Genomic DNA, 19,242 nt, shown 5'->3' with positions numbered 1-19,242 from the left:
TGGAGGGTAGTTACCAATAAGTGTTTTAGTGTTAAGTGGTAGTGTTTTATTAAACAAGTGGTTGATGGAGGGTAGTTACCAGTAAGTATTTTAGTGTTAAGTGGTAGTGTTTTATTAAACAAGTGGTTGATAAAGGGTAATTACCAATAAGTGTTTTAGTGTTAAGTGGACAGTGTTTTATTAAACAAGTGGTTGATGGAGGGTAGTTACCAATAAGTGTTTTAGTGTTAAGTGGACAGTGTTTTATTAAACAAGTGGTTGATAGAGGGTAATTACTGATAAGTGTTTTAGTGTTAAGTGGTAGTGTTTATTAAACAAGTGATTGATGGAGGGTAGTTACCAATAAGTGTTTTAATGTTAAGTGGTAGTGTTTTATTAAACAAATGGTTGATGGAGGGTAGTTACCAATAAGTGTTTTAGTGTTAAGTGGACAGTGTTTTATTAAACAAGTGGTTGATAAAGGGTAATTATCAATAAGTGTTTTAGTGTTAAGTGGACAGTGTTTTATTAAACAAGTGGTTGATAGATGGTAGTTACCAATAAGTGTTTTAGTGTTAAGTGGACAGTGTTTTATTAAATAAGTGGTTGATAGAGGGTAGTTACCAATAAGTGTTTTAGTGTTAAGTGGACAGTGTTTTATTAAACAAGTGGTTGATAGATGGTAGTTACCAATAAGTGTTTTAGTGTTAAGTGGACAGTGTTTTATTAAACAAGTGTTTGATGGAGCGTAGTTACCAATAAGTGTTTTAGTGTTAAGTGGACAGTGTTTTATTAAACAAGTGATTGATAGAGGGTAGTTACCAATAAGTATTTTAGTGTTAAGTGGACAGTGTTTTATATAACAAGTGGTTGATAGAGGGTAGTTACCAGTAAATGTTTTAGTATTAAGTAGATAGTGTTTATTAAACAAGTGGTTGATAGAGGGTAGTTACCAGTAAATGTTTCAGTGTTAAGTGGACAGTGTTTATTAAACAAGTGGTTGATGGAGGGTAGTTACCAGTAAATGTTTTAGTGTTAAGTAGACAGTGTTTTATTAAATAAGTGGTTGATAGAGGGTAGTTACCAATAAGTGTTTTAGTGTTAAGTGGACAGTGTTTTATTAAACAAGTGGTTGATAGATGGTAGTTACCAATAAGTGTTTTAGTGTTAAGTGGACAGTGTTTTATTAAACAAGTGTTTGATGGAGCGTAGTTACCAATAAGTGTTTTAGTGTTAAGTGGACAGTGTTTTATTAAACAAGTGATTGATAGAGGGTAGTTACCAATAAGTATTTTAGTGTTAAGTGGACAGTGTTTTATATAACAAGTGGTTGATAGAGGGTAGTTACCAGTAAATGTTTTAGTATTAAGTAGATAGTGTTTATTAAACAAGTGGTTGATAGAGGGTAGTTACCAGTAAATGTTTCAGTGTTAAGTGGACAGTGTTTTATTAAACAAGTGGTTGATAGAGGGTAGTTACCAGTAAATGTTTTAGTGTTAAGTAGATAGTGTTTATTAAACAAGTGGTTGATGGAGGGTAGTTACCAGTAAATGTTTTAGTGTTAAGTAGATAGTGTTTATTAAACAAGTGGTTGATGGAGGGTAGTTACCAGTAAATGTTTTAGTGTTAAGTAGATAGTGTTTATTAAACAAGTGGTTGATAGAGGGTAGTTACCAATAAGTGTTTTAATGTTAAGTGGTAGTGTTTTATTAAACAAGTGGTTGATAGAGGGTAATTACCGATAAGTGTTTTAGTGTTAAGTGGACAGTGTTTTATTAAACAAGTGATTGATGGAGGGTAGTTACCAATAAGTGTTTTAGTGTTAAGTGGACAGTGTTTTATTAAACAAGTGGTTGATAGAGGATAGTTACCAGTGAGTGTTTTAATGTTAAGTAGATAGTGTTTATTAAACAAGTGGTTGATGGAGGGTAGTTACCAGTAAATGTTTTAGTGTTAAGTGGACAGTGTTTTATTAAACAAGTGGTTGATGGAGGGTAGTTACCAGTAAATGTTTTAGTGTTAAGTAGATAGTGTTTATTAAACAAGTGGTTGATGGAGGGTAGTTACCAGTAAATGTTTTAGTGTTAAGTGGACAGTGTTTATTAAACAAGTGGTTGATGGAGGGTAGTTACCAGTAAATGTTTTAGTGTTAAGTAGATAGTGTTTATTAAACAAGTGGTTGATAGAGGGTAGTTACCAGTAAATGTTTCAGTGTTAAGTGGACAGTGTTTATTAAACAAGTGGTTGATGGAGGGTAGTTACCAGTAAATGTTTTAGTGTTAAGTAGATAGTGTTTATTAAACAAGTGGTTATTCTTCTTCCTTAGTGTACTGAACACGTTACCCTCACCCACCAGTTTAGATAGCTCTCCTACTCATTCCCATATCCGAACTGCATCCCTAGACATGTCTGATCTCAGTGTGCCAGAGAAAGCAATTGTCCACAAGTAAGTCTGGACTATATTGGTTAGCTGTTAGTTTTATGGATGTATGTTGTTAATGTCTTATTTATCCAATGTATCTCTTTTAAAGCATAGTTTGAATTGCTCCAGAATATATATTGTTAAGTAAGTAATTTGCATTAGTATTATTTTTTAAGAATGTGACCCATTCCCTAAACTAATTATAACATCCCCAAAATGTAACTGGTTAAGTCATAACTATTTTATATAAGTCTTACTTTTGAATAATATACTGACTTATGTTCATTTAGCCTAATTTGTCCAGAATATATCTGGTTAAACCACAAGGTCTTTATCTGTCTTATTTCTGAAGTATATAAATTTTATGTTCACTGAGCCTAATGTAACGAGAATATTACTAATTAAACCACAAGGTCTTTATCTGATTTATTTCTAAAGTATATAACAGTTATGTTCACTAAGCCTAATTTATCCAGAATATAACTGGTTAAACCACAAGGTCTTTATCTGTCATATTTCTGAAATATATGAATTCTATGTTCACTGAGCCTAATTTAACCAGAATATTACTAACTAAACCACAAGGTCTTTATCTAATTAATTTCTAAAGTATATAACAGTTATGTTCTCTAAGCCTAATTTATCCATAATATAAATGGTTAAACTGCTAGGTCTCTGTCTGTCTTATTTCTGAAGTATATAACAGGTGTGCTCACTAAGTATGAGCTGCCACAAATATATGTATTTATCCTCTAAGTGAGTTGTAACTTTAGAGATTTATAATGGTAAATCATAGAGCAAATACAGCATATTGTGTGACTTTGCTCTCGAACAACAACATATAAATAGTCAAGTAATAAGCAGTTATATATCTAAGTTTATGTATGTTCTACTTTCCAAAAATATAAAAACTTAAATTACATTTATTAAACATTGCTTCATCATATAAACTCTACCATTAAGCTTGTGTTATCTATAAACATTTAAATTAAAATAGCTACAAATTATTTGTTCCTTTTTTGGATCTTTTGTTTTTACCACGTGTCTTTAATTAAATTGAATTTCTTAGTTACAAAGAAACAACTGTGCTTTTCCATTGTTTTTCAGGGCAAACTATGAATGGTCTAATCAAATGAGTGATGATATATGTAGACCTTCTTGTCTTATGTTTAGTATATTTCTCCACGTACTGTTTGAAATGTGTCTCATGTTGGGTATGGCAAGTGATAAGAGACTACCGACTCATTTTCTGACAAGCACAACCAAAGAAATTTTAAGTTCCAAAGAAATCACCTGTCATACACAAAATACCATTTATTTTAAACACTAGTATGTAGAACATACACAAACAATTTTCAGAGAACATTTAAACAACCATAAATATTCTATTAACACCAGTAAAGATCTCCTTGTTGCTCAATGTTTTAACCAACCCAGTCATTCCATTAACAATGTTATTCTCATAGGCATTAAAACAGGATTTAAAACTAAAGCTGATAGAGAGATAAAAGAAACTGATTGGAACACTAACCAAAACACTGTTGAACCTTGTGAAATCAATCTAAATCCTGGAATCAGTGATCTCTGATAATTGATTTCTCCTCTATTAGAAAAATAATTTTTTTCTTTGCTTATTTCTGTCTTGTAGTGTGAATTTATTATTTATTTGAGAAAATTAGCTTAACAACTATTTTTCAGTTTGTCTCCAGGTGTCACCTTTTTTTTTACTGAAACACATAGGTATACCTTATATATCACTCATTTCCAGCTTACTCCTGAAGAAGAAAGGTTCATTTTTCCAAATTCTCACATTTTGGAGTTTTTCTGACATCATGGATTTTTCCATTGTTATAGTGTTTCAAACTTGTTGAAGTATAAATATGAAGATGATCTTTAAAATTTGGAGTTTCATGTTTTATTTTTAAATAGTTTTAGATGACACAATTTCATACAAAAAGTTTTTTTGCAATTAATTTGTAAGGTGTGATTAAAATTATTATAACCTCTTATGATATTGTGATATTTTTTTAATGTCTACTAGTGGTTGGTGAACTTTAGACAATATATTAAACTACTCTGTAAGCACTAAATGTGAGCTATTAGCTGAAAGAGTTAAATACCACAACTTAAGAAACTTGTATTTATTTATAAATACTAAAATCACAAGAATTTCTGTTAAACTGGACAGTTAAATTTGGTTATGTTTTCTTTTGCAGAGAACTTTCTTTGGATAGTGTATTTTCTCCAAGTTTGTCAGCTGAAGATGAGCTTTGTACCAACACCCCTACACCATCTCCAACTGGAGATAATTCACCATTGCCATTACCTAAAAGTCTGTCTTCTCCACATACAATACGATCTCTTCACGCAGTTCCTAAAATAGATGGTCAGTCACAAGTTTCAAAGTAAGTGTTTCAACAAACTTCAAATTATAATATTATAATTTGTATAAAATATTTCAAAACAACTGGTCTTCAAATCCAGTTCAGGCTGAGATTAGAAGAAAGAAATAGAATAATTAAAAATTAGAAACGTGAAAACATTGTATTTTGGATTGCAAATACTTGTATTCTAAACTGAAGATTGAGTCACATAAAAGTTTAATTTTAGATAATAAATGTGACTATATTTCCCCTAAGGTCTGTTTATACTTGCTTGAGTTTATTCTGAAGGCTTAAAACGTTTATTCATTGGTTCAGGTCACCTGGGGACACCAAAAAGACAGGATATGCTACTCCGGGGGCAACCAGTAGTGGAGTGAGCTCTTTCAAGCAACCTCCAGTAGAACCAAATATTGACTTTGAGCTGGATATACAAGTGTTTTTTAACAGTGGGAAATGTGTATTGCACACCAAGGATCCATCCAAAGAAGATGAAGCAGTCTTAAGGAGGTTACTTTAATGTTTTGGTGTTGTTAATTAAGTGCCATGAATTTACCATTTGTACTAGGAGCGTTTACTCTCTATACATATTATTTCATTGTTTTTAGTGTACATGTAACATTGTTAATTACTCCTTCTTACCTGATTGTGTACATGTAATGTTGTTAGGTTACTCCTTCTCACATGATTGTGTACATGTAACATTGTCAGGTTACTCTTTCTTACCTGGTTGTGTACATGTAACATTGTCAGGTTACTCTTTCTTACCTGATTGTGTACATGTAACATTGTGGGTTACTATTTCTTACCTGTTTATGTACATGTAACATTGTCAGGTTACTCTTTCTTACCTGATTGTGTACATGTAACATTGTCAGGTTACTCTTTCTTACCTGTTTAGGTACATGTAACATTGTCAGGTTACTCTTTCTTACCTGGTTGTGTACATGTAACATTGTCAGGTTACTCTTTCTTACCTGGTTGTGTACATGTAACATTGTCAGGTTACTCTTTCTTACCTGGTTGTGTACATGTAACATTGTTAATTACTCCTTCTTGCCTGATTGTGTACATGTAATGTTGTTAGGTTACTCCTTCTCACATGATTGTGTACATGTAACATTGTCAGGTTACTCTTTCTTACCTGATTGTGTACATGTAACATTGTCAGGTTACTCTTTCTTACCTGTTTAGGTACATGTAACATTGTCAGGTTACTCTTTCTTACCTGGTTGTGTACATGTAACATTGTCAGGTTACTCTTTCTTACCTGATTCTGTACAAGTAACATTGTCAGGTTACTCTTTCTTACCTGGTTGTGTACATGTAACATTGTTAATTACTCCTTCTTGCCTGATTGTGTACATGTAATGTTGTTAGGTTACTCCTTCTCACATGATTGTGTACATGTAACATTGTCAGGTTACTCTTTCTTACCTGGTTGTGTACATGTAACATTGTCAGGTTACTCTTTCTTACCTGGTTGCGTACATGTAACATTGTCAGGTTACTCTTTCTTACCTGATTCTGTACATGTAACATTGTCAGGTTACTCTTTCTTACCCGATTCTGTACATGTAACATTGTCAGGTTACTCTTTCTTACCTGTTTAGGTACATGTAACATTGTCAGGTTACTCTTTCTTACCTGGTTGTGTACATGTAACATTGTCAGGTTACTCTTTCTTACCTGATTCTGTACAAGTAACATTGTCAGGTTACTCTTTCTTACCTGGTTGTGTACATGTAACATTGTTAATTACTCCTTCTTGCCTGATTGTGTACATGTAATGTTGTTAGGTTACTCCTTCTCACATGATTGTGTACATGTAACATTGTCAGGTTACTTTTTCTTACCTGGTTGTGTACATGTAACATTGTCAGGTTACTCTTTCTTACCTGGTTGCGTACATGTAACATTGTCAGGTTACTCTTTCTTACCTGATTCTGTACATGTAACATTGTCAGGTTACTCTTTCTTACCTGGTTGTGTACATGTAACATTGTCAGGTTACTCTTTCTTACCTGGTTGTGTACATGTAACATTGTCAGGTTACTCTTTCTTACCTGGTTGTGTACATGTAACATTGTCAGGTTACTCTTTCTTACCTGATTGTGTACATGTAACATTGTGGGTTACTATTTCTTACCTGTTTATGTACATGTAACATTGTCAGGTTACTCTTTCTTACCTGGTTGTGTACATGTAACATTGTCAGGTTACTTTTTCGTACCTGGTTGTGTACATGTAACATTGTCAGGTTACTCTTTCTTACCTGATTCTGTACAAGTAACATTGTCAGGTTACTCTTTCTTACCTGATTGTGTACATGTAACATTGTGGGTTACTATTTCTTACCTGGTTGTGTACATGTAACATTGTCAGGTTACTTTTTCGTACCTGGTTGTGTACATGTAACATTGTCAGGTTACTCTTTCTTACCTGATTCTGTACAAGTAACATTGTCAGGTTACTCTTTCTTACCTGGTTGTGTACATGTAACATTGTCAGGTTACTCTTTCTTACCTGGTTGTGTACATGTAACATTGTCAGGTTACTCTTTCTTACCTGGTTGTGTACATGTAACATTGTCAGGTTACTCTTTCTTACCTGGTTGCGTACATGTAACATTGTCAGGTTACTCTTTCTTACCTGATTCTGTACATGTAACATTGTCAGGTTACTCTTTCTTACCTGGTTGTGTACATGTAACATTGTCAGGTTACTCTTTCTTACCTGATTGTGTACATGTAACATTGTGGGTTACTATTTCTTACCTGTTTATGTACATGTAACATTGTGGGTTACTATTTCTTACCTGTTTATGTACATGTAACATTGTGGGTTACTATTTCTTACCTGTTTATGTACATGTAACATTGTGGGTTACTATTTCTTTTCTTATTAAGCATGTAAAGTAGTTATCTTGAATATAACTGAACTGTGGTTCTCTTGGTTGCTATATGAACACAACCAGTTGTTGGATAACTATATTAACACAACCTGTTGCTGCCTCATATTTATGCATTTCTTAATTTTCTCTCCAATTTTTTAAAACTTTCTTTGACAGTTAGATCTGCACTAACATATAAGTACAACACTATGACAGTTAGATCTGCACTAACAGATAAGTACAACACTATGACAGTTAGATCTGTAATAACAGATAAGTACAATACTATGACAGTTAGATCTGTAATAACAGATAAGTACAACACTATGACAGTTAGATCTGTACTAACAGATAAGTACAACACTATGACAGTTAGATCTGTACTAACAGATAAGTACAACACTATGACAGTTAGATCTGTACTAAGAGATAAGTACAACACTATGACAGTTAGATCTGTAATAAGAGACAAGTACAACATTATGACAGTTAGATCTCATCTTTACTGTAATCCTTTCTGTAGATCTTATCTTTTATTTATTTATTGGTGTTGTCACTATAAAAAATTTCTGGATGAACTATCTTGTTACATCCACAGATCCATGCAGAAGGAAAGAAGTATATCAGGGGGACTGCTGGACATTTCATCTCCTAGTCACAGTAAGAGACGGAGTGGAGGAAGAAGCAATGTTTACTCTTCACGTCAAAGGTACCAAAATATTCCAGCTGTTGGTCAAATTGCTGACTTCACTGTACTGTTGATACCTGGTCTCGATATTAAGGTTGGTTCTCAGTATCATATTTAACCTGTAAAGAGTAATTTTGTGCTCTGATAATCTGCTGGTTTATCACTATTTATGTACGTTTTTATGGCTGGACACTCTGCTTCTGTGTTTATATTTGAAATCAAATTCAAAGATTTTACTTTATTACTACAGGTTATAGATTTTGTATTTGGACATCACAAACATCTAATCTGAACTAATGCTAAATTCAAAATATGAAATGATACAAAAAATTGATGTTGAGGATACATTTTTTAATTACTACTTTTACATTACTACTAACGTATAATACTAGAATTTCATTTATAATCTACAATCTGATACCAGACTTATTGACAAACATTCATAAAATAATAGTTCAATAATATTTTGAACTTGTGTCTTCCCATGATCATTGGTCAAAAGTTTTATCATCATATTTGTAGGCTTGTGTTGATATGGCAAAACTAAATTGGTTTTATATTCTATAATCAAATAGAAATACATGTATAATGTATCCTCTGTGAATGAATGTTCATAGTAATGAAATTAAACATCTTCAATTAATATTTTCTACTTCAGTGTCTGTTTCTAAGTTTAAATATACATTAATATGAACTACTTCAGTTTCTGTATGTGAGTTTAAATATCCATTAATATTATCTATTTCAGTTTCCCTTTGTTAGTTTAAATATCCATTAATATTATCTGCTTTCATTTCAGTTTGTTAGTTTAAATATCCATTAGCATTATGTACTTCAGTTTATGTTTGTTACTTTAAATATCCATTAATATTATCTACTTCAGTTTCCCTTTATTAATTTAAATATCCATTAATATTATCTACTTTAGTTTCTCTTTGTTACTTTAAATATCCATTAATATTATTTATATCAGTTTCTGTTTGTTAGTTTAAATATCCATTAATATTATCTACTTTAGTTTCTCTTTGTTAGTTTAAATATCCATTAATATTATCTACTTCAGTTTCTCTTTGTTAATTTAAATATCCATTAATATTATCTACTTCAGTTTCTCTTTGTTACTTTAAATATCCATTAATATTATCTATGTCAGTTTCTCTATGTTAATTTAAATATCCATTAATATTATCTACTTCAGTTTCTCTTTGTTAGTTTAAATATCCATTAATATTATCTACTTCAGTTTCTCTTTGTTAGTTTAAATATCCATTAATATTATCTACTTTAGTTTCTCTTTGTTAGTTTAAATATCCATTAATATTATCTACTTCAGTTTCTCTTTGTTACTTTAAATATCCATTAATATTATCTATGTCAGTTTCTCTTTGTTACTTTAAATATCCATTAATATTATCTATGTCAGTTTCTCTTTGTTAGTTTAAATATCCATTAATATTATCTATGTCAGTTTCTCTTTGTTAATTTAAATATCCATTAATATTATCTACTTCAGTTTCTCTTTGTTACTTTAAATATCCATTAATATTATCTACTTCAGTTTCTCTTTGTTACTTTAAATATCCATTAATATTATTTATGTCAGTTTCTGTTTGTTAGTTTAAATATCCATTAATATTATCTGCTTTCATTTCAGTTTGTTAGTTTAAATATCCATTAACATTATGTACTTCAGTTTATGTTTGTTACTTTAAATATCCATTAATATTATCTACTTCAGTTTCCCTTTATTAATTTAAATATCCATTAATATTATCTACTTTAGTTTCTCTTTGTTACTTTAAACATCCATTAATATTATTTATGTCAGTTTCTGTTTGTTAGTTTAAATATCCATTAATATTATCTACTTTAGTTTCTCTTTATTACTTTAAATATCCATTAATATTATCTACTTCAGTTTCTCTTTGTTACTTTAAATATCCATTAATATTATTTATGTCAGTTTCTGTTTGTTAGTTTAAATATCCATTAATATTATCTACTTCAGTTTCTCTTTGTTAATTTAAATATCCATTAATATTATCTACTTCAGTTTCTCTTTGTTACTTTAAATATCCATTAATATTATCTATGTCAGTTTCTCTATGTTAATTTAAATATCCATTAATATTATCTACTTCAGTTTCTCTATGTTAATTTAAATATCCATTAATATTATCTACTTCAGTTTCTCTTTGTTAGTTTAAATATCCATTAATATTATCTACTTCAGTTTCTCTTTGTTAGTTTAAATATCCATTAATATTATCTACTTTAGTTTCTCTTTGTTAGTTTAAATATCCATTAATATTATCTACTTCAGTTTCTCTTTGTTACTTTAAATATCCATTAATATTATCTATGTGAGTTTCTCTTTGTTACTTTAAATATCCATTAATATTATCTATGTCAGTTTCTCTTTGTTAGTTTAAATATCCATTAATATTATCTATGTCAGTTTCTCTTTGTTAGTTTAAATATCCATTAATATTATCTACTTCAGTTTCTCTTTGTTAGTTTAAATATCCATTAATATTATCTACTTCAGTTTCTCTTTGTTAGTTTAAATATCCATTAATATTATCTACTTCAGTTTCTCTTTGTTAGTTTAAATATCCATTAATATTATCTACTTCAGTTTCTCTTTGTTAATTTAAATATCCATTAATATTATCTACTTCAGTTTCTCTTTGTTACTTTAAATATCCATTAATATTATCTACTTCAGTTTCTCTTTGTTACTTTAAATATCCATTAATATTATCTACTTTAGTTTCTCTTTGTTAGTTTAAATATCCATTAATATTATCTACTTCAGTTTCTCTTTGTTACTTTAAATATCCATTAATATTATTTATGTCAGTTTCTGTTTGTTAGTTTAAATATCCATTAATATTATCTACTTTAGTTTCTCTTTGTTACTTTAAATATCCATTAATATTATTTATGTCAGTTTCTGTTTGTTAGTTTAAATATCCATTAATATTATCTACTTCAGTTTCTCTTTGTTACTTTAAATATCCATTAATATTATTTATGTCAGTTTCTGTTTGTTAGTTTAAATATCCATTAATATTATCTACTTCAGTTTCTCTTTGTTAATTTAAATATCCATTAATATTATCTACTTCAGTTTCTCTTTGTTACTTTAAATATCCATTAATATTATCTACTTCAGTTTCTCTTTGTTACTTTAAATATCCATTAATATTATCTATGTTTAAATATCCATTAATATTATCTACTTCAGTTTCTCTTTGTTAGTTTAAATATCCATTAATATTATCTACTTTAGTTTCTCTTTGTTAGTTTAAATATCCATTAATATTATCTACTTCAGTTTCTCTTTGTTACTTTAAATATCCATTAATATTATCTATGTCAGTTTCTCTTTGTTAGTTTAAATATCCATTAATATTATCTATGTCAGTTTCTCTTTGTTACTTTAAATATCCATTAATATTATCTACTTCAGTTTCTCTTTGTTAGTTTAAATATCCATTAATATTATCTACTTCAGTTTCTCTTTGTTACTTTAAATATCCATTAATATTATCTATGTCAGTTTCTCTTTGTTAGTTTAAATATCCATTAATATTATCTACTTTAGTTTCTCTTTGTTACTTTAAATATCCATTAATATTATTTATGTTGGTTTCTGTTTGTTAGTTTAAATATCCATTAATATTATCTACTTCAGTTTCTCTTTGTTACTTTAAATATCCATTAATATTATTTATGTCAGTTTCTGTTTGTTAGTTTAAATATCCATTAATATTATCTATGTCAGTTTCTCTTTGTTAATTTAAATATCCATTAATATTATCTACTTCAGTTTCTCTTTGTTAGTTTAAATATCCATTAATATTATCTACTTCAGTTTCTCTTTGTTAGTTTAAATATCCATTAATATTATCTACTTTAGTTTCTCTTTGTTAGTTTAAATATCCATTAATATTATCTACTTCAGTTTCTCTTTGTTACTTTAAATATCCATTAATATTATCTATGTCAGTTTCTCTTTGTTAGTTTAAATATCCATTAATATTATCTATGTCAGTTTCTCTTTGTTACTTTAAATATCCATTAATATTATCTACTTCAGTTTCTCTTTGTTAGTTTAAATATCCATTAATATTATCTACTTCAGTTTCTCTTTGTTACTTTAAATATCCATTAATATTATCTATGTCAGTTTCTCTTTGTTAGTTTAAATATCCATTAATATTATCTATGTCAGTTTCTCTTTGTTACTTTAAATATCCATTAATATTATCTACTTCAGTTTCTCTTTGTTACTTTAAATATCCATTAATATTATCTACTTCAGTTTCTCTTTGTTAGTTTAAATATCCATTAATATTATCTACTTTAGTTTCTCTTTGTTACTTTAAATATCCATTAATATTATTTATGTTGGTTTCTGTTTGTTAGTTTAAATATCCATTAATATTATCTACTTCAGTTTCTCTTTGTTACTTTAAATATCCATTAATATTATTTATGTCAGTTTCTGTTTGTTAGTTTAAATATCCATTAATATTATCTACTTTAGTTTCTCTTTGTTACTTTAAATATGCATTAATATTATTTATGTCAGTTTCTGTTTGTTAGTTTAAATATCTTTTAATATTATCTACTTTAGTTTCTCTTTGTTACTTTAAATATCCATGTGTTCATAAAGACTGAAAAAGTCTTAATGTCTTTTAATTTTCCTTCTGTCTTCGTCTTTGGGCATTGAAAGCTGCTCCTTGTTCATGTAATTGTATAAAAAGGCCATAAAAACTGCAAAACACAGCATGTTAAACCACAAATTTTCATGTATCTCTGAACTTGTCCAAGAAACCTTCTTGCTATATTTGATAAAGAATCATCAGCAGAGAGTGAAATATTGGTAAAATACATAAAAACACCCCCTAAGAACTATTAGATGCAAAACTAATGATTTGTATATACCCCCACATAGATTTAATGAACCAATTTTAGTGGAGATCCACCCACACCTTGCTAAGTAGTTACAAGGACATTCAACAAAAGTTATATTATATTTATATAGATGTGCTGCATTCTTTTACAAAGTACATGTCTCATTATTTTCTGCAGAATATCTTGTGTACACAGGATATTGGTCAGTGGTTTATCAACCTTTAGGCTTTAAATCGTATCCTGAAGTGGATAGTTTACTTTATATCAAACTGCATGTTAAATATAGATAGGCCTTAATATAGGGTATAGGCTTATTATAATGTGTCATTCTCTCAGCAAATTCAATTATGTTCGAAAACGTTACTTGGTTGGAGCTGCAGTATGGTCTGGTAAGTTATTGATGCAACCTATTTATCTCACATGCCCTCTGCTCCTCTTTGTCTGATATTGTTATTGATTTCATCTTCAACCTTTGAAAGCCTTGTGGTGTGCTGGGACCAGTAAGACCTAAATTTACTGCATGTTCACAAATAAGCAACTGCTTGTATTATAAAACGGAAAAGATGGTTTAATGAATTTACAGTTAGACCAGTCAAAGTTGTACATATGACTCGTGAAAAAATTGTTCATGTAACCCACATGAAAAATATGTATAGGTGACCATTTTTACTTATACAAGTGACCCACTTGAGAAAGTTGTACATATGACTCATGTGAAAAAATTATTCATGTAACTCGCATGAAAAATGTGTATAGGTGACCATTTTTACTTATACAAGTGACCCACTTGAGAAAGTTGTACATATGACTCATGTGAAAAAAATTGTTCATGTAACCCACATGAAAAATATGTATAGGTGACCATTTTTACTTATACAAGTGACCCACATGAGAAAGTTGTACATATGACTCGTGAAAAAATTGTTCATGTAACCCATATGAAAAATATGTATAGGTGACCATTTTTACTTATAAAAGTGACCCACTTGAGAAAGTTGTACAGGTGACCCACTTGTAAAGTTTGTACAGGTAAGTCATTTGAGAAAGTTGTACAGGTGATCCCCTTGTAAAGTTTGTACAGGTAAGTCATTTGAGAAAGTTGTACAGGTGGTCCACTTGTAAAGTTTGTACAGGTAAATCATTTGAGAAAGTTGTACAGGTGATCCCCTTGTAAAGTTTGTACAGGTGACCCACTGGGAAAATTTGCACAGGTGATCCCCTGGGAAAGTTTGTACAGGTAAGTCATTTGAGAAAGTTGCACAGGTGATCCACTTGTAAAGTTTGTACAGGTAAGTCATTTGAGAAAGTTGTACAGGTGATCCACTTGTAAAGTTTGTACAGGTAAATCATTTGAGAAAGTTGTACAGGTGATCCCCTTGTAAAGTTTGTACAGGTGAACCACTGGGAAAATTTGCACAGGTGATCCCCTGGGAAAGTTTGTACAGGTAAGTCATTTGAGAAAGTTGCACAGGTGATCCACTTGTAAAGTTTGTACAGGTAAGTCATTTGAGAAAGTTGTACAGGTGATCCACTTGTAAAGTTTGTACAGGTAAATCATTTGAGAAAGTTGCACAGGTGACCCACTTGTAAAGTTTGTACAGGTAAGTCATTTGAGAAAGTTGTACAGGTGATCCACTTGTAAAGTTTGTACAGGTAAGTCATTTGAGAAAGTTGCACAGGTGATCCCCTTGGAAAGTTTGTACAGGTAAGTCATTTGAGAAAGTTGTACAGGTGATCCACTTGTAAAGTTTGTACAGGTGACCCACTTGTAAAAGTTGAAAAGGTTACCCACATGAAAATATTGTCGAGGTGACCCAGTTGAGAAATGTTTTACGAAACCAGGTTTTGCGACAGAAACTGAATTGTATCTGAGAATTAAGTGTGATCATTGGCATTTAAACATTTTGAAGTTGATGCTGAGCATATGTCTCTTTCTTGCACATGCACATACTTTCTGCATCTTTGTAAAACTTAATGAAAATCAGCATTGTCAGAAACAGTAAACAGTTTTAGATATTTTATGTTAGTTGTTAATTAACCTGTGAGGGGACTTGTGCAGACTGCATGTGGCATCTAACAGTAAAACAAGGAATTCTGTTATGTTAGTTGTTAATTAACCTGTAAGGGGACTTGTTCAGAGTACATGTGGCATCTAACAGTGAAACTAGGAATTATGTTATTCTAGTTGTTAATTAACCTGTGAGGGGACTTTTTCAGACTACATGTGGCATCTAACAGTGAAACTAGGAATTAGGTTATTCTAGTTGTTAATTAACCTGTGAGGGGACTTGTTTAGACTACATGTGGCATCTAATAGTGAAACTAGGAATTCTGTTATTCTAGTTAATTAACCTGTGAGGGGATTTGTTTAGACTACATGTGGCATCTAACAGTGAAACTAGGAATTATGTTATTCTAGTTGTTAATTAACCTGTGAGGGGACTTGTTCAGATTACATGTGGCATCTAACAGTGAAACTAGGAATTCTGTTATTCTAGTTAATTAACCTGTGAGGGGACTTTTCAGATTACATGTGGCATCTAAAAGTGAAACTAGGAATTCTGTTATTCTAGTTAATTAACCTGTGAGGGGACTTGTTTAAACTACATGTGGCATCTAACAGTGAAACTAGGAATTCTTTTATTCTAGTTAATTAACCTGTGAAGCGATTTGTGTAGACTACATGTGGCATCTAACAGTGAAACTAGGAATTATGTTATTCTAGTTGTTAATTAACCTGTGAGGGGACTTGTTCAGACTACATGTGGCATCTAACAGTGAAACTAGGAATTCTGTTATTCTAGTTAATTAACCTGTGAGGGGACTTGTTTAGACTACATGTGGCATCTAACAGTGAAACTAGGAATTCTGTTATTTTAGTTAATTAACCTGTGAGGGGACTTGTTTAGACTACATGTGGCATCTAACAGTGAAACTAGGAATTATGTTATTCTAGTTGTTAATTAACCTGTGAGGGTACTTGTTTAGACTACATGTGGCATCTAAAAGTGAAACTAGGAATTCTGTTATTCTAGTTGTTAATTAACCTGTGAGGGGACTTGTTTAGACTACATGTGGCATCTAAAAGTGAAACTAGGAATTATGTTATTCTAGTTGTTAATTAACCTGTGAAGGGACTTGTTTAGACTTCATGTGGCATCTAAAGGTGAAACTAGGAATTAGGTTATTCTAGTTGTTATTTAACCTGTGAGGGGACTTTTTCAGACTACATGTGGCATCTAACAGTGAAACTAGGAATTATGTTATTCTAGTTAATTAACCTGTGAAGGGACTTGTTTAGACTACATGTGGCATCTAACAGTGAAACTAGGAATTATGTTATTCTAGTTGTTATTTAACCTATGAGGGGACTTGTTTAGACTACATGTGGCATCTAAAAGTGAAACTAGGAATTATGTTATTCTAGTTGTTAATTAACCTGTGAGGGGACTTGTTTAGACTACATGTGGCATCTAAAAGTGAAACTAGGAATTATGTTATTCTAGTTGTTAATTAACCTGTGAAGGGACTTGTTTAGACTTCATGTGGCATCTAAAGGTGAAACTAGGAATTAGGTTATTCTAGTTGTTATTTAACCTGTGAGGGGACTTTTTCAGACTACATGTGGCATCTAACAGTGAAACTAGGAATTATGTTATTCTAGTTAATTAACCTGTGAAGGGACTTGTTTAGACTACATGTGGCATCTAACAGTGAAACTAGGAATTATGTTATTCTAGTTGTTATTTAACCTATGAGGGGACTTGTTTAGACTACATGTGGCATCTAACAGTGAAACTAGGAATTCTGTTATTCTAGTTAATTAACCTGTGAAGGGACTTGTTTAGACTACATGTGGCATCTAAAAGTGAAACTAGGAATTCTGTTATTCTAGTTGTTAGTTAACCTGTGAGGGGACTTGTTTAGACTACATGTGGCATCTAAAAGTGAAACTAGGAATTATGTTATTCTAGTTGTTAATTAACCTGTGAAGGGACTTATTTAGATTTCATGTGGCATCTAAAGGTGAAACTAGGAATTAGGTTATTCTAGTTGTTAATTAACCTGTGAGGGGACTTGTTTAGACTACATGTGGCATCTAAAAGTGAAACCTGGCAATTATGTTATTCTAGTTGTTAATTAACCTGTGAGGGGACTTGTTTAGACTTCATGTGGAATATAACAGGGAAACTAGGAATTCTGTTACACTAGTTGTTATTCAACCAATGAGGAGACTTGTTCATGTGGAAGGTTGAGAAACTTATCATTAGTGTTATTATAGTCTTTTATCAACATTAATTTTCTGAAACCCACTTTTTGAGAAACTTCAGACTTTCCTGGTGAAAACTAAAAGTAGGTTGAACAGTTGCTAAGTTTTTATATATTTTTATTTAAAGATGAATTGCATCTTGAGCGAACAATCTTCGTCAGATAATACAGTTTACCACAAAGATCTTGCATGCATTGTGTTTGAAATGTTGAGTGTGAAAATTCAGTCATGAAAATTTAAACAGATGCAATTAAAACTTAAACATAAAGTGGACAAATAGAAATATACAGGAAAGAAAGGCATTCATTTAAACAATCTTCTTATAAGCTGTATGATCTGACTAAGAATGCTAGATCAAAAAACAAAATAAAACTATATGAAAACACGGTGGTTGTTGAACCTGTTGTTTAAATTTGATATTTTCTTTACCTGTGAGGTTGTAATTATACTGCCCTAGTGGAGTTTCTACTTTACAGTGCGTGGAGTGTGTACAGTTTAAAATTAAAAGTTTATTATAAAGGTGTATAAATATTGAATGGAACACACAAACAATTGTGTAGCACTATCACCACTGTTAATATATGCTGTCTTGATGACAGCTTAGTGAGGTTTGGTTAGGCCACGGATGATGAAAGTTGGACAACTATTATGGTATGCTAAGTAAAATGCACAAAATCATCCGACTATGTTGGTACTTGAACCAATGACGTTGGTTTGCTTACAGCACTTCAGAGATATCATGCAACAGGGAGGACTTTTACTTAGAATTACATGATATTCCCAAATTATGGTTATGTTGTAGTTCTGTATACAGAGAGAATAATTTAGGTAAGGTAAGTAACAAACGTAATTCATTATATCTTATACATGGAAGTAAAAACACAATAACAGTTTACAAGAACATGCTGTTCGTATACATATGTGACATACTTTCTGTGTCTTAGTGATGTTGTTTCATTGGTTCTACATTCTATGTTAGCAACAACCTCAAACACTAATTAGTTACTCTCTACCTCACATAACTATTGAGGTAATTTGTTTTTCTTGTTTTGTGGGAAGGTACATTATAATTCAAAAACTGTTTCTGGAGAAAGTCCTATGGGAAGTACTGTCAGCAGTCTTCGACCTTGTGTGGCCATACCTGTTGACTCGGAACAAATGGAGCCAGCAAAGATGAACTACATGTCTCTAGACAGTGGTCAGTGTGGAACAAGCTCTGGCAGTAAGAAAAGTGGAGTGAAAAAAGCCAGTCTTTTTGCTTGGGTTACGCTTCAGAGTATTCCAGAGGTAAAATGTCATTCATGTAACATTCCTTGTCATTTAACGAGACATGTAGACCATAATGTGGTACATTGTGTCTTTCTTAAAGATATGTAGGCCTTCATATAATATTCTCTGTTTTCCTTCAAGCTAAGTAGACCTTCATATAATATTCTTCGTCTTCCTTCAAGGTAAGTAGACCTTCATATAATATTCTTCGTCTTCCTTCAAGGTAAGTAGACCTTCATATAATATACTCTGTCTTCCATCAAAGTAAGTAGACCTTCATATAATATTCTTTGTCTTCCATCAAAGTAAGTAGACCTTCATATAATGTATTCTCTGTCTTCCATCAAAGTAAGTAGACCTTCATATAATGTATTCTCTGTCTTCCTTCAAAGTAAGTAGACCTTCATGTAATAT

The 19,242-nt window shown here is 30.9% G+C and overlaps 1 protein-coding gene across 1 annotated transcript in view; it reads left to right on the top strand.

Moving 5' to 3' along the window:
• Positions 1–19,242, top strand: part of LOC143245648 (bridge-like lipid transfer protein family member 1) — a 225,671-nt gene that overhangs the window by 152,735 nt on the left and 53,694 nt on the right. The window contains 5 exon segments of the mRNA XM_076491997.1: positions 2,306–2,425; positions 4,618–4,806; positions 5,101–5,292; positions 8,274–8,457; positions 18,619–18,846. Coding sequence (XP_076348112.1) covers positions 2,306–2,425; positions 4,618–4,806; positions 5,101–5,292; positions 8,274–8,457; positions 18,619–18,846 — 913 coding nt within the window.

Source organism: Tachypleus tridentatus, chromosome 2, assembly GCF_004210375.1.
Source record: "Tachypleus tridentatus isolate NWPU-2018 chromosome 2, ASM421037v1, whole genome shotgun sequence".
Lineage (NCBI taxonomy): Eukaryota > Metazoa > Arthropoda > Merostomata > Xiphosura > Limulidae > Tachypleus > Tachypleus tridentatus.
The sequence above is the reverse complement of the archived record's forward strand: the minus strand, read 5'-3'. Positions and strand labels throughout refer to the sequence as shown.